Source organism: Anastrepha ludens, chromosome 6 (genome assembly GCF_028408465.1).
Source record: "Anastrepha ludens isolate Willacy chromosome 6, idAnaLude1.1, whole genome shotgun sequence".
Lineage (NCBI taxonomy): Eukaryota > Metazoa > Arthropoda > Insecta > Diptera > Tephritidae > Anastrepha > Anastrepha ludens.
The window spans coordinates 114,676,364-114,697,021 of record NC_071502.1 but is presented as its reverse complement, the minus strand read 5'-3'; the positions used below and the strand labels follow the sequence as shown (position 1 = coordinate 114,697,021).

The 20,658-nt window shown below is 38.0% G+C and overlaps 1 protein-coding gene across 1 annotated transcript in view; it reads right to left on the bottom strand.

Moving 5' to 3' along the window:
• LOC128868822 (GTP cyclohydrolase 1) overlaps positions 1–12,893 on the bottom strand; it is a 75,436-nt gene extending 62,543 nt beyond the window's left edge. The window contains exon 1 of the mRNA XM_054111357.1: positions 12,082–12,893. Coding sequence (XP_053967332.1) covers positions 12,082–12,346 — 265 coding nt within the window. The 5' untranslated portion in view covers positions 12,347–12,893. The remainder of the gene's footprint in view (positions 1–12,081) is intronic.
• Positions 12,894–20,658: the final 7,765 nt, after the last annotated feature.

Below are 20,658 nucleotides of genomic sequence, written 5' to 3'. Positions count from 1 at the left end.
GTGAAAGAAAGAAAACAAAACAGTAACAAAAATAAAAAAAAACCTGGCGCTCATATTTGAAGCTGGCCAAAAACGCAATTTAAAAAGCCGAAAAGTAAATATAAGTAGAAAGGCAGCGGAAGTTGAAAAATGACTAAAACTGCTATTGACTTTGACATTGAAAAAAGTAAAAAAAAATATAGGTAATATTTTTGAAGCAAGTAACCACAATCACGATACGAGCACCATTACTCTTACCCCAAACACATAAATATGGTTGTATGCACAATGTGTGTATATGAATAGCAAAAACAAAAATATAGTATTTGTAGTTAACGTGAGCAGCACAAAGCAACAATCACTATCCGCCACAGGTATAATTCAACAAAGCCAATTGAAGAAAAAAAGTACATGATCACTTCGCTGTGGATTTGACGTGAGTACAAATCCAATATTTAAATGACTTGATGTTTTAATCTAGCCGCTAATCGCGTATTAATGGTTCAACAGAGGCACAGAAATAAAGTGTAGTTGAAATTTGAGAAGAGGCGAGCAGACGCACACGATAAAATGATTGATAGACTGTTAGGTATTTGTGTCGTTGAATGTATGTGTGTGTGCCTGTGAGTGAGTGAGCGCGCGATTGGCTAGGCTCAGTATACAGTGTTGGGGTGGAGTAAAGTGGCTGTGCAGATAGAAGCAGCAGCCGCAGAAGAATGCACAGAAATCTTAAATATATTACGAATTAGTTATTTGTATTTGTTTTTCTGTTTTTTGTAAACACGTGTGCGAGTGAACTACTTTTAAATGCTTACGGCGGACATGAAATTCTTTGAAGGTTAAATGCTTGACTCATACACGTACTTAGTACATACATATGTGTGTGTGTGTGTGTGTGTGTGTATTACCTAGTCAACTAAGCGGCTGCATTTTTGTTATTTTTAATTTTATTAAATCTTTTTTTTTCTTTTCTTAAGTTGTTTAGTTGCTTGTTAATATGAGCTTTAAATAGGTAGAATAACTACTTGTTTTTGTTGGCGTTGGCTGCACAGCAACAGCTGACGGCCGTTCGTAGTTTTACTACCAATATTATTGTTTTTATATTTGTTTGTTTGTGTGGCGCGTATTTTTGTTTTATTTAACGCCAGTCAAAGTTACAACGCCTCACATTGGCAATAAAATAACGGGCAGTTGAATGCCAGCCAACTCTGGTTTTGGCTCTTTGATTTACACTAGCAACATATACTCGTATGCAGAAAAACATACAAACACATATACATGCATGCAAGCTGAGAATTTTAGTTAATTCACATATGAATGATTGCGGTCAATACTTGCGCGGCAATTAATTTCATTAACATTCTTAGCAAAATTATTTATAAAATACACTTAGGCTTAATTTATATAAATATTTATAATTATTTTGCACGCGAAAACATTATTATTAAGACAAAGACAATAAATGACTAAAGTGGTTAATATGTAAAATAATTTTAAAACTATTAACTATTATTGAGTTGCATGCGAGGAGCCTAATAAAATTTCGCTAGTTGGCAACGCTAAACACATTTTTGACAAATCAAAAAATGTCAGATGATTTGAAAGTATTTATTTTGCATTGGAAACTTCTTTTCAAAAAGTCAACATGGAGACAAGAAAATAAAAGAATCTACTGAGGAAGACTCAGTGCAAATTAATTGCAGATATTCCATTTTTATTCTTTACAGATTTCGACGTAAGCTCAATTCTGCTGAAATATTTAAAGAGTGAGAGAGAGTATGTGACCCGTTTCCACGACAGCCGGTTCTACTTTACTGAAACGATTTGGATTCATATTCAGCCAAGGACTACCACTCCATTGTATGGACAATGTTTATGCCGTTACAACAACAATATAGCAACAGAGTATGTGAACATGTGGTTTTGGAGTTTACAAATTGGAAATTTATCTGTGGAGAAAAGTAACATTAAATTAGCAAAGATGCAAGATTGGCACATAAAGTGATTGCTATTGAACTGGACTTGATTGCAATGGTTATATAGCACATTCTTAGCGATCATCTTGAGAACAGAAAGAAGTCAGATGTGGCATCGATAATGGAATCCTCGAATATTAATCGAGACGGATGGGCATCTGAAATAAAATTGTAGCAAGTGATGCAGCTTAATTCGACAAGGAGTATCCACAGCCTTCCAGGAGTATCTAAAAATAACCAGTTACAAGGCAATGAGAGTGAATAGCGCACTCATGCGTACGCCACCAAACGTTGGAGGACCTCAAGAAAGTGGAAGAAAGATGCTTTCAACTAAGTTGGATGAATGGATAAGCAGAAAGCACGGCGAAACAGATTTCTATCTAACCTATAGTTTAAGGATAAGTTCCAGTGGCATCACAATGGATCTACGACAGGTCTAAGTGTGTCATTGCAACAGCCACCCTGCCTACCTATCTAACCCAGATTCTCAGCGGACATGTTGGCTTTCTTGCGTACCTCCACCGTTTTAATCTAGCAGATAATTTGAACTGCCCTGAATGCTTAGAAGAATGAAGAGTGCTTAGAGCTCGCAAATGTCTTCGGAGTCGTCCCCACACCAGATAACCTTGTAACGCAAATGCTAAGCACGAAAGACAAATGGGAAGCAGTAAAGAAGTTGACAAGAAGAACAGTAATAAAGCTCCGAATTTTAGAATGGGAGCGCAAAGTGGAACCATTTTAAAACAAATTTCCTGTGGGGTTTGTTGTATTCACGAACAGACGACAAGCCGAACGCGTGAGGTAAAGCCTCAAGGCGAACCCAAACAGACGACAAGTCGATATCGAGCAACGATATTGCAACTTTTCGATGCTCCATTGGTCACAAATACGCAATTCGGAGAGGAACCTGGACGCAGGTACTTGGTGTATCTAAAAGGCATAAACACGGCTTCACCTTGATGAAATGCTTTTACCAGTTCCAGGGTGGAGTTAGCCCAGAGGAGAGGAATGTTATAAGGTTAGTGGGAGTATGCCCCACATACTATATTATTAGTGTGACGGCATCTTTGATGATGTTTTTGACATTTTCGATTTTAACCTCCTTTGTAAAAAAAACTAAGACCCAGAAACAAAGTTACAGAACACAAATTAAATTTGAAACACCAACATCTCCATACTCCCAGAGTCTGGCACAGGGTTGTTTAAAAAAATAAAACAATTGGTTGGAAAGTTATCCGACAATAATGAGGATATAATAAATGTAGTTTAATGTCGAAGTTACAAATATAAAAAAAAAAAACGATTATAGGACTGTTTTTCGAGTTGGATCTCTAACGACTACTACTTTGCAGAAATTAATACTGGAAAGTTGAGAAATTATGAAGGTTAAATGAAGTTAAAATTGCCGTTAGTCTTCTGCTAATCTTAAACTTTATCATTTTCATATATCCGCGGTACGAAATGGAACGCCTGAGAAAATGATGGAAGACATATTTTCTGTTAAGACATATTTTCATGTCAGCGATTACGTTAGCAATGGACATTTCCGTAATTGCCAAGTAACTTTTTGGCGTGGCATTATTGACCAATTTTTTTGCGCAAACGAGGATGGAAGTAACAGAGAAATTCAAACCGTATTTTGTTTTTGGCAGCACATTGAAAAACGTGGCAAGTTATGATTTCCTAGCTGGCGCTATGCACGCTTAATGGTGATGTTAATGGAACTGCATGACACATTTTTCCACGGTTAAATCTTTTTTGTGGGGTGCCATCGATCGATGCTATGCTGACAAACTAGAAACTATTCAGACTTTAAAAACTTATATTAATAATAAATCACATGAATGAAGTTAAAAAAACCTCCTATTTGTGGCGTGCGGCTTGATGTAGTTCCACAAATGGAGGAACCTACTGTTTCAAGCCGATTGTGAACGGCAAATGATTTTTATGAGTAACTCTTTTGTAATTTGTAATTACTTATTAAAATTCACGTTAGAAAGTTAATAGTCGACAATTACAAGAGAAACCTATTAAATTCTCAGTTTTATATCCAGCTAATCACTATTACGATGCTAATAATTTAAAGTGACACCATCAGAACCATTGGAAAATTACGTAATGATTGACGAGAAATAGAATAAATTCATACATACAAACATAAATCTGATATTTGCATGAAAACAAGTTTCTCGAAAAAAAGCAAAAAATTACAAATACAGAAAATTCTTTTCATCTGCAGTATAAATTGGGTAGTGTCCACTCTTTGAAAACTTGTCATTAAAGTCCATCTATAACATCTCATCTTCTAAAGCAATCTGGTAAAGCGGTTCACTGCATATAACACGGAGTTTTTGACACCCCTTTGAGCACTAAGTAGCTCTCTCAGTGCCAAAATGGTGTACGCTTTAAAAAGAAACTAGTCGAGGGGTCACTTCTTTGCACAAGACTTTTTGGGTTGTTGAAGAACTTTCACACTTTTTTCTTAACAAATTTATTCTCAGTCAATAATTTGATATCCTCTTCACTTTCGAGGAAAACTGCAACTGAGAATCATGATGCGACTGTAAATGAGTGAAAGAGTGGTATGAGCAGTGAAAGACAATAAGATTTGGAGACCGAGTACCGGCTTAACGGCCGCAGTATTAACATTTATCTCGATTTATGGCAGAGCTTTCAATAATCAACATTTTCAGTCTTGCGAATAAGTCAAAAATTCGATCGATTCATGGATCGCTTCAAGAGGCGAGAAGTCACCTCAAACGTACACTTTATATATAAAAGTTCCAAGTAACAAGTTTTTTCCAAGCTGTTCTGTCGTTTGCATGAGTTTTGATCTCATTTCAACCTAGCTGGAGATTCTCCATTTCGATTTCCAGCTGCCTTCTCCCTTGGTCTTCCTCTACATTTGCTGCCTTGTTGGTTCCACGTAGCGATTTAGTAGAGTGGTTTGCCTAGCGTGTGACCAATCCAATCCTAATCGTTTTACAATTTCTGTATTGATCGGTTGCTGTTGTCTCAAGTGCCACAGGTTGTCATTTGTTATTGTATTGGGCCAGAAGAATTTGATGATTGGCGAAGGCACTTATTGACAAACATTCATTTTATTACACTAAAATTCAAAAAGATATAAACTGGCACACTCCAATTTTTTTTTTTTTTTAATTTTTACCTTTTCTTAATTTCTACAAAGACTTATATAGTTTTTGTAGTAGATGGAATTATATTTTTAAAGAAAATTGGTAAAATTAAATAACAAACAAATAAATTGTGAAATGTTGTCAACAAGCCCCTGTATATATAATTAGGCACCGTAAGCGCCAGTTCTTCACATTATATCATAACCTCAAGCTTCATATCAAGAAAGGTGAGGTTCTTACCCATTTAAAGTTTGAGAATATTTTAAAATCGTTTCGACCCTGCCTAAATCCTTTTTTTGTTGTTTGGCCGAGCTCCTCCTCCTATTTGTGGCGTGCGTCTTGATGTTGTTCCACAAACAGCGGGTCCTACAGTTTCAATCCGACTACGAACGGCACATATTTTTTATGAGGAAGGGCAGAAATACACTCGTAGGTTTGCCATTGCCTGCCGAGGGGCGACCGCTTTTAGAAAAAACTTTTCCTTCATTTTGGTGTTTCACGGAGATTTGAACCTACATTCTCTCTGAATTCTGAATGGTAGTCACGCACCAACCATTCGGCTACGGCGGCCGCCTGTTCTATATATAGTTATTAAACGCACTGTATATTCACTTGAGAATAATAAAAGGTCTGTTCATGTAAAAATTATCCAATAACTTGCCAGTAACTTAGTTTCCGAGAATTCTCTATGAAAGAGAAAAATATCAAAAAAAGTACATGAACGTAAAACCAGTAACAATTTTCAAGTTTTACGAACAGGCGATTAAACTGTTGGCAAATAGCAAAAATTAAAAACATTTTCAGTTGAGCTACCTCGTGTTAAATTAAAAAAAAAAAAATAATAAAGCAAATAAAATTCAAGCAAACCAGTTTCGGCATCACATGATTTTCTCCAGAATAATTTGTTCCATTTCATCATCGCTGTCAGATGAAAAACATTCCATTAGCGATTGCAATTCGCAAATTTTAATTCGTTCTTATTTTTACTTTGTTTTCAGCTGTTTTTCTCACTTGCGAATTCTTACAAGTAAAATTTTGTCCAGTGAAAATTTGCAGCAACTTCCCCTCAAAATGAAATGCCATTTTGCTCTCTCACTTTCCCCTACTTTGCAAGGTTTTTGGATACATGAACACCAAAACTTTATAGTTTGCAACAATTGTTACAAACTATTTGCTTCATGAACACACCTGAAGTTATCTAAGGTTGTAATAACTTTTTTTGGTGCTTATTGGTGCTTTGATAAAACACATATGTACATAATGGATATGGGTAAAATTAAAAAAAAAATGGTGCAAATGGCTTATTTCTGCTCATAAAGCTGTAAAATATCTCCACCTTCTATAGGTTATTTAAAAAGGCCTCTGTTAAAAGAGAAATGTCAGGTGGAGACCGCGAATTTCATTGTTAAAACATAAGAAAAACGCTTGAAATTAATTGAGAAATTATTTCTGCTCATAAAACTCTAAAATGTCTGGAAAGCCTTAACTCACATCTCCATCGTGTATAGATTATTGAAAAAAGCCTCTATTAGAGCAGAAATGTCTGGGGGACACCGCGAATTCATTATTAAAACATATCTGCCTTACCGAATCGCTCACACCACAGTCTTAACATTAACTGTCATTTCGTAGTTTGATAAGTCACTTTTCATTTTACCGCATAATTTGCATGCGATCTGATTTGCTTGATACCATTTTGAAAATTACATGTTAAGCTGTTCATATGGGAAAACGGGACAAAGTCGAAACAAAAATGTCATAGAAGTTAAGACACATTTAGTAGAAAGTGTACGAGTATTTGTGAGGTTAGGATTCTCATAATGAGAACCAGGAAACATATTTTTTGTTTTTAAATAATATTTACTTATTGTAAATTATTTTTATCTCTTTCCTTCTCACATGCCCACTATTCCTTCATTCCATTGGGCTGAGTTATTATTCCTGGTTACCTCACTCAGATTTGTGAATTTGTATACTAAATACTATCTACTCATAAGACGAGCAAAGTATTTTGTATTTGTATTTTCTTTGCACGTGTCGAAGCTATTTTAATACCCGCAATTTGAGATTATTTTATGATTCCAATTGCTACCATTTCGAGGGCATTTCATCAGCGCAAATGTTCGGGTATGCTTGTATGTAAACAGGTATTGCGGTAAAGGGTCACCTCTACCTATGAGGCGGCACAGCATATGCAGGAACATGTGTACTTAAGCTCAGATAGCTACTCATAAATACTGCATACATACATACATATGTATGTGCAAGTGTGCATGGGTTTGGAATGTTAGTTGCCTTACAATAGTTGTTAGAAATTGTTTGCATTTAATGGGCAATAGAAATTTTTAGAGCCGCACAATTCTAATGTTGTTTCTATGAAAAGTATCCATTGTATGTTAGGATCTGGCTAAGTGCGCATAAACCGCAAATGCATATTGCTATTGATTGCAACCATTTTGTGACTCGTGTGAAAGGCCTTTGTGTTATGAAATTTAATCTGAAAACTTTATGGCGTCAAATTGACATTGAACATACACATGCACATGCACGTAAATACATGTATGAGTGTATGTGTGTAACTACTTGTCAGTAATTGCACTGCATCTCAATTGAAGCGGAAAAGAAGATACAACCGTAACCACGTAGCCACCCTACAATAACGGTGCATTTTAATATATTTCTATATAACGGCATGATTTGGTGGTTTCACGGTGCTGTGCAAGGTTGCATGTGTTTGCGTGACCTTAGTTTTGAAAGCTTTGGTATTGACATTGAATATGAATTAGCGCATTTTTATGTAAAAGGAGCTAAGTTCTAAGGCGAAACCGCTGGCTTGGTAACTCAAGGCAATTTTGGTTTCTTAGTGAACAAATAAAAAATAGTAATTTTAGCAGTAAAGTGGCAAAAAGTTAAGACTTGCCAGACGTATGAAGTGTAAAAGTTGTAACATTTTTGACCACGGCTAAGAGAATACAGGTGGTTGCGCATAACGCGGTACCGCTACTCGGCTCTCAGTGTACGTGAGAGAATCAGCTGTTGAGTTGATGTAATTGTGGAGTTTGCTTTACAAATTTTAATTTATCCACACATTTTTCCTTTTCTCTTTTCTTTTTTCTTCCTTCTTTAAATTAGCCTAACCTACAATTTCTCTTTTGCTTAAAAATCTTCGTTATTTTCATGTACTCTTCTTAGCTCCCTCACACACCCCATCTGCAAACACTTTACACTTTTGAATGTCTTATAAAAAATACAGCGGTACTGTGCGTTTATTTGGTTTTAAGTCTCTCATTCGTGAGAATGTCATTCGTGAGAATGAGTAATATTCGTTCTCTAAAACTGAAAGATATTTACAGATTTGCCAAAGGTCACAGGACTAACTATCTCTATCTCTGTCTCTATTCTTTCCTATCTCTTTCTCTGATACTTTTCTATTTCCCTCCTTGACTATCTACCCTCTTTCCAGAGCCTTAAATGCAATAGGCTTTTTAGCCTGAGTGTTTTAGGAGCCACCAAATCTCCTGGTGCTCCTTCGCTCGACCTTTCTAAATTTCAATTTCAAGTCCACAAAACTTTTCAGTAAAATGTATAGTTGTATGTTGACGGACGGCGAAGGTTACATTAGTCAAGTTGCTTGTCTAAGACAAGACACTCGGTGGCTCTAAGGCCCATTGTGATACCTGCATTTGATTTCCATCCCCTAACTAAGTTGCTTAAACCACTTAGATCTTTTTAAGAAGGTAACTAGTCCCTCCAGTGAGACTTTTTGCAAATTTCCCAGGTCGACGAAGAAATCGCCAATATATTTGGCACATCTTCTTTGAAGTGCAAGGCACTCACTGAGGAGGTGTGGTACCGACTCAAGTTCTTCATCATCTCCCCAACTCCTGCAGTAGTCATTGTGAGGTTCACCCATTCTACTGGCCAGGGGGCTATGGTGTCCGTTATAACACCTATGAGGACGCCGGTAGTTGATCTGTTGAATACAAGCAGACATTTTGTCCTTTTAGGGTTCAGTTTTGGCCAGAGTGCTTTGAAACCCTGCAGTTAGTAGTCAGAGACCATCTTCTATTGGCTTCCGCGAATACGCCCAAGTCAATCGCAGTATACAGTTTGTTTAGAGGAATGGTAATGCCCTCTACCTTTCGCTGAAGGTCCAATTCAGAGCCTTTTCTTGCACACTCATCCGCTCTTTCAGATCCCTCCACTCCAGAGTGGCCGGGGACCCAGTAAAGTGGGTTGTTGTGTTGTTGAAGATGTTTAATTAATTCATCTGAGGCCAGTGCCATGATCACTGCTTGACTGTCAACAAAAATGGTAAAGTTTAACGGCGTTAAGCCCATTAGTCTTATCGTCTTTGCTGCTTTGTCTATAGCGTAGATCTTAGCTTGAAAGACACTACACCGGTCTGGGAGTCTAAAGAAACAATTTAAGGATAATTGTTTCGAGTACACTCGCGATCCAGTGACATTGTCCGGTGAGAGAAACCTCGCCACCGATTTCTGACAATAATTTCGGTTAGCCGAAGAATTTCAAAACCAAAGCGAGTTTTTCTACCAATTGAGAGAAGCGTTTTAAAGTTAGGAATAGCCTATCGGCTCAATTAGAAAAGCTCTCTTCATTGATTAGATGTGAAAAAGGTTATAAGAAAAGTTAATTTCTGTTGTCCCCAAACCTCAAAAATGTGTAGGATACAAGTCATATATGCACTCCGCACCAACCAGCAAACGTTTGTGTATCGTAAACGGGGCTTCATTGGATTCGATACACATTTTACTTGGAATTCAAATTTGTTTAAGGTATCTTTCTGCATCCAGAAAATGTTGTAGTCAGTTGAACACCAAAAAAGCCCTAGAGACTTTGTCAGAAAGAAAAATGCTTAACGTGGAATATATGTGTGGCATCATTAAAATCCAATTGTTCCAAGAAAAGGTGCAACCTCCAAGTGGAGGAGCACTTTTTGTGCGCGTGGTGTCAAATCAGTGCCAATAAATAAAAAGTACCTGTTGAAGAGTATTTTTAGCCAGACACAAACGACTAGACAAAAACTAACGAGGTCGTTCGGTTGAAAAAAAAGTTCGAGTTATATGATGGAACCAAATTACATATCCGACAGTGTTATGAATTATCGCATTTTCAACTTATCGAAGCTGCAAATCATTGCGATCCCATGTGGATGAAAATTCTCTTGTGCATAAAAAATAAAACTAAGACTTCGCTCAAAAATATATTTTTAATTCGCACATAAATTTGTAAGTGATAAGAATTTTAGTAAATGATAAGAATTTGCAAGTAATGAAATACATACAAAACTATTTGAAACAATTGATATGATCCATAGCAACCATTCACTCGCGCAACCAAGAAAACGTGAATAATCATTGGCTAACATCTGGGGCATTGGTAAAATAATGTGCAAAATAGTTTATGTAGGCCCATCTGTCAAAGATCTAGGTCCATCTGTCAAATATCGCAATGTAAAAATGTCATTGCATTTTTTTTGTCATCGTAAAGATGGCGAACGATCAACGTTTACCAAAATTCTGAGTCAGGTGGGCGGAAGTCCTTTAAATTCGATTCAACCTACATATTCACTGTTGACTACACTTGTGTGAATGAGGCAACGCAGCGCTATACCTGTAGCTCCAGTTCAAAAGCAATTGATAAGTCGGTTCTATGTTGAAAATTGAATTTTCAAGCAAGAAGTTTGGAACGCAGGTTCCCCCAACTTGGTTCGAAATACTTGCATATACATATATTTAGTGGAACCCTGCGGGCCTGCCTTACATATGGGCCTGTCGCAAAGCTCCCCTTTGCAATATTTCGGGCTTGAGGGCTGGCAGAATAGGTTTGTAAAAATGAGCCTTGAGAGAGCTTTGCAAAACGAATTTATTTAATCTTTTCATATAGCTGAGCGGCTAACAAGTCACCTTCTCAGTTCATCAGGATAGGATTATTTTCTAGTATTTTCGGGAAACCTTAGCAGAGGTTTATTTTTTAATTTTTTCAAACTCCATTATTTTTTTATTTTTAATATATTTTTTATAATTAAATTAAACACTCACAGCATTCGAAGTCAAATTGATATCAAAAATGCTCATTAAAACCTTTCCGATAGTCATCGTACCACTCTAACAGATCTCTGTTAACAGACCAGTGCTAACATGCGAAATATTTCTTATAGCTGAGTGTTAAGTTAGTACGCGCTCGCTTTATTTGTTGTGGCATGAGAAAGAAGATAAATTAAGCCAGCATAAAGTGAAAGATAGATATTCTTTTACGAATCTGTTCGCCTGTTGGACATAAAAATGCGGAAAACATAACATTTCCTACAGTGTGGCATAAATGCAGATAGCGCATAAATTTGTTGTCTATTGAGTGACTTCTGCTACAGCTGCCAAGATGGAGAGTAAATTGAAGAAAGCGAACAAATTCTGAAAATTTACGTATTACCAGTTATTAATATTAAACTTAATATCGGAACTTGCATTTGATATAGGGCTGGAAATAGAAATAAGCAAGGAAATGTTTAAGGTAGTTATTCCACCAGTATAACAGAATTCTGGTAACAGAGTTGAGCAATGTTTTGGGTGGTTGGGCGCCAGCTCAGTACGTGCTCATTTTATTTTCACGGTTGTGTAAATAAAAAAAAAATGTTTAAGAGTATGAGAAAATAAGGATGTTTATGTATAAAACACTTAAATATTTCAGCGTGCATTCATATATTACTTGTTTATGCTACCTAGTTAATACTATATGGTGGCGCAAAATAAATCACCCGATTTTTCATGGTTAAAATAATGGTTTTATTCGTTAGTTTAAATTATAATTTTTGATTTCATTACATAAAATATCAGAAAAATTATAAAATAAAGCCAAAAGGCACAACAATTTCAGCCGCGGGTGTTTACTTTTGCGCCACGTTTTATCTGCTTTCATTGTATTACACTTGTATGCTAATACGATAGTTAAAAATTTATGCATCCACTCACCATTTTCGCTGCCAATCTTGCCGTTTGTACTGCTACTGCTGCTGGACCCAGTACCATTCATCGTTAATGCCAGCTGCAAGCCATGCTTATTGGGTGGCGGTGCCTGCATCAGCTGTGTTTGAAGCTGCTTCTGGTCGCCGTTACTTGTCAGATCCTCCCCATAATGACGTTGCTGATGTTGCTCTTGCAGCTGATGCTGTTGTTGGCCTGTGGTAACATTGCCATTCTGTTGCTGCTGACTTACTGTTTCACTTAACTGCTTCATATTGACTCTAGGTAGCTTTGACGGTATTTTGCTTTTAATACAAAATTGTTTAAGAAAAAAAAACTCGGGCAGCTTCTGAGGGTAAGTATAAGAATTCCTTTGGAAATACTGTTAAAGAGATTTGAACGAGTTTGTTTTTGGCTGTAAAAAGTTACGATTGGGGATTGTATCTCAAAATGTGTGCAGCTTTAAAATTATTAAAAATTTCAATCTCACTCTAAAAGTCGTTTTTGTTTAGTCGCACTATCAATCAAAACAATTGCGCGCACTGCCTTTGCGTGGTTGAGATTTACTTCTAAAATCTTTAATCGCCTCTATTCGCGAATTTGTTATGTTTACGTTAGTTTTGTTAAGTGTCACGTACTCGTACACTGAGTGCTTACGTATCTGTTTGGTTTTTTACACGATTCACAATCTTTGTTGCGGCGAGTTTATACTGTTGATGTTTGGTGTTTGCGTTTAACGTTTGGCGTTTGGCGTTTGGCGTGTCGCGTTTCACTTTCCTCAGCATCGATAGCCGACTAAACGGCTCGTCATTTAGTAGAAACCTTTTTATTATGAAAAATCGAAAGTTCTTTTTTTTTGTTTTGTTTGCTTTTGTTGTAGTTGTTACTGCTTCTTGTCTCCTGCTCAGTCACTGGTTACGCGAATATACATACATACATAAGCATGTGTGTATGAGTTTGCGCTGTTGTTTTTTTTCTTGCTTCAATTATCGTTAATGTAAATGCAGTTGTTGTATTTAGTTGTCGGCGCTTTGTTTTATTGCTCTGCATTTGAGTCGTTGCCAATTCGGCAACTGATTTTCCGCTCAGTGTCAACATCGGTTTCAATTACACTTATATATTAGCTTTTGCTTTTGTTACTTCAAGCTGTTGAATTAGTTTCGTTGGAGGACTGCAGGAAACGTTAGGCTCTCAAAGCCTCAGAGCTGCTGAGGCATTCACTCTTCTAGCTCTCAATTACCATTCTTATTATATTTTCTCTGTATTGTTGTTGTAAATTTTGCAAAAAAAAAAGAACCAATACCGCTCTTCAATGTTCTGCAAATTACATTGAAGTTTGTTTTGAGCTTAATGCTCACTGAACACACCGATGCACACACATACACTATACAGAAAAGCTGCTCACTCTGCTTCGTTTGTGTGCCAAGGGGGTAAGTTCCGCTATCAAGTTCAATTCTATGTCATATCTCCTTACCAAGTTGGACTAGTCGCGGCGCAACAATGGTCATGACTGATTCATTGACTGAAATTCACTCACACCACAATTATTGCTCACGGCTCTCACCGTGCTTCGCTCGTTTCGTTAGTTAGTGGCAGTTACAGTTTTAGCTTCAGTGCTGTATTTGATTTGTTTTGCTTTTAAAACATTGTTCCGATTAAACCGCAAAATACAACAACAAGGTTGAGGAACAGAATTTAAGAGGAAGTATATATAGTATGAAGCAGTTCATTGGTGTGTCAGTAATATTCCATTCATAATATTTTTTTTTATTTTTAATTCATATGAATTTCAGCAAAATTTTTATAATTATGCAGGCTCTTAGCTTAGTGAACTCTGCGTATACGTAACAAAAAGTTCTAAGGAAAGAATTTGACGTCACCAAACGACTGGGGATGTTCCCCCAAGTAAAAATAATTAATAGTGCTTGTTTTTTTTTCGAAAAAAATATCACCTCATTATATAGCAAATTATAATTATAGGTGGCTAAATTTTTTTGAATAACGACAGCTAATCATAAATCTTCCGTTAGGGTGATAAATTTTTCTTATATATTGAAAATAATAAAATATAAAAATTTAATACATCTAAATTTAATATCCTTTGTTTATAACACTTCAATTTTTTAATAGGCATGTGACAGAAATGAATTAAAATCAGCTGGACAGCAGACTTTTTATGGAGGGTAGGAAGTACTATAATTTGCTCTAGCAAAGGTGCAAGATTTTGAGAAAAGAACACGCAACTTCATGAATATGTTGAGAAAAGAACATGAAAATTGTACATCCCTGGCGCAGAGCAGAATTAATTCTAAACTCCAAAAAATGTGGATTCAATACTGAAATCGACAAAACACATAGAAAAGAGAGCTAAATTTTGGTACCATAGAAAGAATGGATATTCCAATCTAAGAGTTCCTTTTTAACCCAATAAAATATGACTATTTTCGAGCTGTTGGTTTCGTCTTTTCCAAACTGAATAAAAAAGCAAAGCAAAAGTACCACCTGTCATCAAATAAACAGTCGACGCACTCGCGTATCGGAACGCACATCACTGTTGATAGTTACGATTTCGAGGTTGTAAAAGACTTCGTTTATTTAGGAACCAGCATTGACACCGATAAAATCCCAGCCTGGAAATCCAACGTAGAATCTCTCTTGCCAACTAGTACTACTTTGGACTAAGTAGGCAACTGAGTAGTAAAGTCCGCTCTCGACGAACAAAACTAACACTCTACAAGGCTCTCATCATGCCCGTCCTAACGTATGACGCAGACGCTGGTAGGTTGTCAATATCCAATGAGACGACGCTTGGAGTGTTTGAGAGAAAGATTCTGCAGAAGATTTTTGGACCTTTGCACGTTGGTGACGGCGAATATCACAGGCAATGGAGCAATGAGCTGTATGAACTTTACGACGACGTAGACATAGCGCAATGAATAAAGAGCCAACGGCCTGGGTCATGTCGTTCGAAGGGAAACAAATGCTCCGACTCTGAAAGTATTCGATGCGATACCAGCTGGTGGTAGCAGAGGAAGAGAAAGGTCTCGTCTGCTTTGGAAAGATCAGGTCGAGAAGTACTTGTTCAAAATCGCGTAAGCGGTTATCGCGCCAAGAAGAAGAAGCGTGAAAAGACAGTCCCAATTGTGTTTGTATGTACAGTGACACACCCTAATGCACATACTTACAAAAAAATAAATAAAAAATTTGTGAACAGAAATAGTTTGTCTTTCTTTTTCAAAAATTTAGTGTTGGTAAGTGTTTAACCTCTTGCGCTATTTGGACGTCCTATACACGTCCAACGAAATTTGGTCTCAAAATTTAAAAGACGTGTCACGCACGTCTTCAGAGCTTTCTGTGCTCCTTACTTAATAAAGAACTGTAAAAAATAGCCAATCTTTTATTAAAAATAATGAATAAATACATATAAAATATGTATTACATATTAAATAATAAATAGTCGAATTATGTGCATTTCGCACACGCGATTTGCCTAAAGCTTTAACAGAAATTATTCCAAGTAAAAGCTCATTTGGAATTTTTTTGCACGGGATAGTCACACGCTTTTGGAAATTAATTTATAGCGCAAGAGGTTAATTTAATATAATTCATTTCATACGAGAACCCAACTGGGCGCCAGCAGCGGAATTATAAAAACTCGAAAAAGACTCTTCGGGTGTAATTTTTTTAGTTACGTATACGCTCTGTTGGCTCCACTAAACTGAACACGTTCCAAACTTTGCAAATTGTCTGGAGTACCACTTACAAATCCCCGACGTATTGATTTATTGACTGAAGTAGAAAAATTACTTTCAACTGCAAAAGAGACTTTTTGAAATTCGTTAAAATAATTATCCAACAAAATATTTCAATTTAACTTAATGTTGCAGTCAGACTTAGTCCAACGCAAAAGAAGGCTTGACAAGAGAAAATTTTGGACCTACTCCTAAGAAAAATATGCTATCCAGGAAACCCATATGTAAGTGAAAAAATAATATCTGGTAATTGAATATTTCTTGAAGGGGCATGAGGAGGCAGTGGGTGCGAAAATAAATACCGAAAAGGAAGACCCGCTTGAGGAGCATTTGTGAGTTTTCAAAGAAAATTTTAAGCAGAAATTTATAGAAACTTATAAAAAGCAGCTGCACAAAAAAGTATATTTTACTATGTATAGTATGTATGTATGTAAACTATGTAACTTGAAATGTAAATGTGTAACTAGGTTGCATCGATTGGCGGTCGTTGTAGTTTAGACGTTACGGTCCTTTAAAACGAGACCGGTTTGGTGTACGACGCCCAGGTAAAGGATGGTTAAATTTTAAGGGCCGAAGTTGAATGTGAACCACACCTAAACTTCAAGTTTTTTTCTACATTTCATTTGACATTTTTCAATTTCAGACTAACTCAATTTGAGTCATGGAAAGATACACAATCGAGCAACGCGTAAAAGTTATTCAGGCTTATTATGAAAACGGGCGTTCAAATCAAAATGCATGATTAGGCACATTTTCACCTCAGTGGATTCGTCAATAAGCAGAATTGCCGCATTTGGGCGATTGATATTCCAAGAGTGATTACCGAAAAACCAATGTACCCACAAAGAGTGACTGTTTGGTGCGGTTTATGGGCCGGCGGCATCATTGGGCCGTATTTTTTCCAAAATGAGGCCGGTCAGGCAGTTACTGTGAATAGTGTTCGCAATCGTGAGATGATAACGACCTTTTTATGGCCCGAATTGGAAGACATGGGTGTGGACGATATGTGGTTTCAACAGGACGAGCCACTTGTCACACAGCTAACGAAACAATGGCTCTTTTGCGCGAAAAATTTGATGGCCGAATAATCTCAGGTCGCGGCGATGTCAACTGGCCGTAATTTGACAACGTTGGACTTCTTTCTTTGGGGTTATTTGAAATAAAAGGTGTACGTCGATAAGCCAGCAACAATTCAAGAGGTAAAGGATGAGATAATTCGGCACATTAACGGCATAGAACCTCAATTATGCCTCAGCGTGATCGAAAATTTGGACCATCGGATGGAGGTGTGCCGCCGAGGCCACGGCGGCTATTTGGCCGATATTTTGTTTCATACGTAATTGAGCCATACCAATATTATCACAATAAAGAGAAATGATAATAATTTCCTGAAAAAATTGTATTTTATTCAGAATCAACACCGGCCCTTGAAACTTAACCACCCTTTATAAGTGCGGTAACCGTGTTTTTCTTGAAATTAATTTTTTCGAGTTGGCGTTGGTAATTTCTCAAAAAGTACTGAACCGATTCATTTGAATTTTTAATATATTATTGAGTAGACTTGTGGCTGTCGCGGGTAGCAGAATTATAATTTTATAATCAATTTTTATAGCGAGAACGTGAAAAAAATCCTTTTTTTTGTTTTCCAATTAACAGATAAAATATCTAGCAAAAGATTTTTTGTAAATCTGCTACCCACCATAGCGATATATCTCCTGATGAATAATCGACCGAATTTTTTTTTCAGGCGCACCTGAGCAGCGCAATCAGTAACGCCAGTGAAAAAAAATTTTTTTTTTTGTAAATAAAGAGTTGATCTAAAGAATAAAAGCGATTTTCAATTGATACCGATTGTTTTTCTTCAATTTTCAACACCTTTAATTTTCACGTCTCTAGACCAGAAAGGTACCTTAATTCAAAAAGTGAGTAATTTCTGTAAAGTATTGCAAAATTTAGAAACCTCCATTAAAAAATTTCTTAACATTTCTTATATCGAACCAATTTTCTTTTTTATTAATAGCTCATTAACTAAAAGGTAAAAATTTAGTTACTGTTGTTGTTGTAGCATCTGTTTTGTTTTTGCTTTGAATATGGCATAAATAAAAAAAAAAAATATTAAAAAAAATAAAATGTTCAAAAAACCTAGTACATAAAATATGCAATTTTAAGTTGTCCGAATTTTTGTGTGCATAACTGTATGAGCACACATATGTGTATGTACATACATTGCACACGTAGACACCACCTGAGTGTTGGTTGTTCACTCCACCGGGTTGAACGACTAAGCTGGGCTCTAAGCTACCGTGGGGGTCGGCAGGTTGCGGATAGCCGGAAGGCCTGTAGTAGCAGGTTAGTTGCGAAATAAGTTTAAGCGAATAAGCAATCCCCGACAATGAGCGGCCAGAAGCGGAGGACGCGGCTAAATGACAGCCCATCCGATGAGGCTTCCGGTGACAGAGGCCGAAAATCAATGCCTCTGAGAAATAGTTCCCCCAAGGGCCCCCAAGGCCATGGGGAGCAAAACAAAACAAAAAATCCAGGCGCGGCGGTTTCCATAGTGGACGGCTTCCTGGTCAGCGTCTGTTCACCATGTTAGGTGCGGCTGCTAACTGACCGGTATATGCCGTGGCGCACTGGGAGTCTCTCATCACTTCAAGAACCATCTCTGTTGTTGAAGTGAAGGGAGTGATGTGAGCTTGCTCTGCCGAGGTGTTAGCTGCGGGGTGTATCAGTGACCAGCCCCTTCGGGCCCTAGTCAGGGAGTGTGTATTGGACGCAGAGGTAGTAGTATGCGTTGCCCCGGGTGAGCTCCGGTCCGTCCGTGTTTTCCGGGACCAGTAAAGCGAAGAACAGGCCTCAGGGAACTGGGGTAGGGGCACTGTCCCCAAGGGTATACCCGTTCCTGTTTATTTCGGCCCGCCCCCCTACACACGATGCGCTGGTAAACAAAAAAAGAATGGAAAACAAAATGAGAAATATAATTACAACCAACAACAGCAGTAACATATATGGAGCCATTATGGGCAGTGAAAAGGAAAGCCTGGAAGAGGCTAACAGAAAGGTACCAGGAGCAAGTGGATCGAGTGATCTACTAGTGGACCTAACCGAGGAGTGCAAGACCCCCAAAGGCCGTATAATCACGGGGGCTGATCCTTTTAAGCGCGCACCAAAGCTGAGACGGAGTCCTATCAAGACGCTCAGTGTAGAAAGGCCTGAGAGAGCAAAATCGTCGCCACCTGCGTTGCAAGAAAGCAATGAAAAAGCAGCACAATCGGGTAATGATACCTTAACGCTTCTTGGTGAGATGATTGGGAAGCTGACTGAAGCAATGCGTCTACCGCAACGCTCAATTAACAACAACATAAGAGAACTCCTTGAAACGATCACCAAGCTGCACTCGAAAGCTCAGGAAGAAGCAAAAAGCAAGGAAGCCAAGCGAAACGTTCTTGGAAGTGTAATGGCGGAAGGAACACCAAAAAGACCACGCGACGATAAACAGCCGGGCAGAAAAACGCCACCTAAGAAAAGTAAAACCACACGCGAAGAAGAACACAAAGTGTCAGCAAGTGCAGACAAGAAAGTCAAAGGAGAGGGAAATGTTAAGAGGACAAACGGGGTTGTGGAAAATGGCTGGATTAGTGTCAAGCGCAAACCAGCCAAGAATAAAGTGGCAAATAAACCACCCCCGAGGCCGGATGCGATTGTCATTGCGCGTGCCGGAGCAATGACGTACAGTGACATTCTCAGGGTGGTTAAAAAAGATGATGCCCTGCAAGAACTTGGCGAAAACGTTACGCGCATCAGAAAGACGGCCAAAGGCGAAATCCTGCTTCAACTGAAAAAAGAGCAGATGGCCAATACAGGAGTATATCAGAAGAAGATTGGCAAAGTGCTAGGTGACCAGGCGCAAATCAAGGTCCTAACCCACGAGATGTTGGTTGAGATCCGTGACCTAGATGAAATCACAACCAAAGAGGACATAGGTGAGGCTATACGAACGCAAGTAAACGAGCTTAACCTATTTAGTGAAAACGCAATAAAAAGCGTTAGAGCGGCGTATGCAGGCACGCAAACAGCAGTGATAAGCCTACCAGCACTGGACGCAAGGCGACTGCTTGAGAAGCAAAAATTGAAAATCGGCTGGGCAGTATGCCGAATAAGAGAAAAGCCTGACTTGAGGAGATGCTACAGATGCCTGGAGTATGGACACCTAGCGAGGGCATGCAAAAACGAAGACGACAGAAGCCAGAACTGTCTCAAATGTGGAGAAAAGGGACACCAAGCGAAAGTATGCGAGAAAAAGCCCTTCTGCGGAGCTTGTAAAAGAAATGGACGAGAAGACACAAGCCATCAGATTGGAAGCAGAAAATGCCCCCTGTATCAAGCGGCGTATATTAAAACCAAAAAATGAGGATTGAGCAGATCAATCTAAACCATTGCGAGGCTGCACAAGAGCTCTTAAAACAAAGGGTATATGAAAATAAGGTGGATGTTGTGCTAGTCAGCGACCAGCATAAAAATCTAAACGCCGGAACGTGGGTCTCGGACAGGAAAAGTAAAGCTGCTATTTGGGCCTGTGGAGGAAATACCCTGCAGGACAAACCGCACACCCACAGTGATTACTATACCCGAGCAAAAATACGTGGCATATATTTCTACAGTTGCTACGCGCCACCGAAACTGACGCAAGCAGAGTTCGAAAACTTACTGGATGAACTTGTGCAAAACGCTCGTGGTACCACACCAAACGTGATTGCGGGTGATTTCAATGCGTGGGCCCTGGAATGGGGTAGCAGATATACCAATAAAAGGGGAGATGCCTTGATTAAGGCAT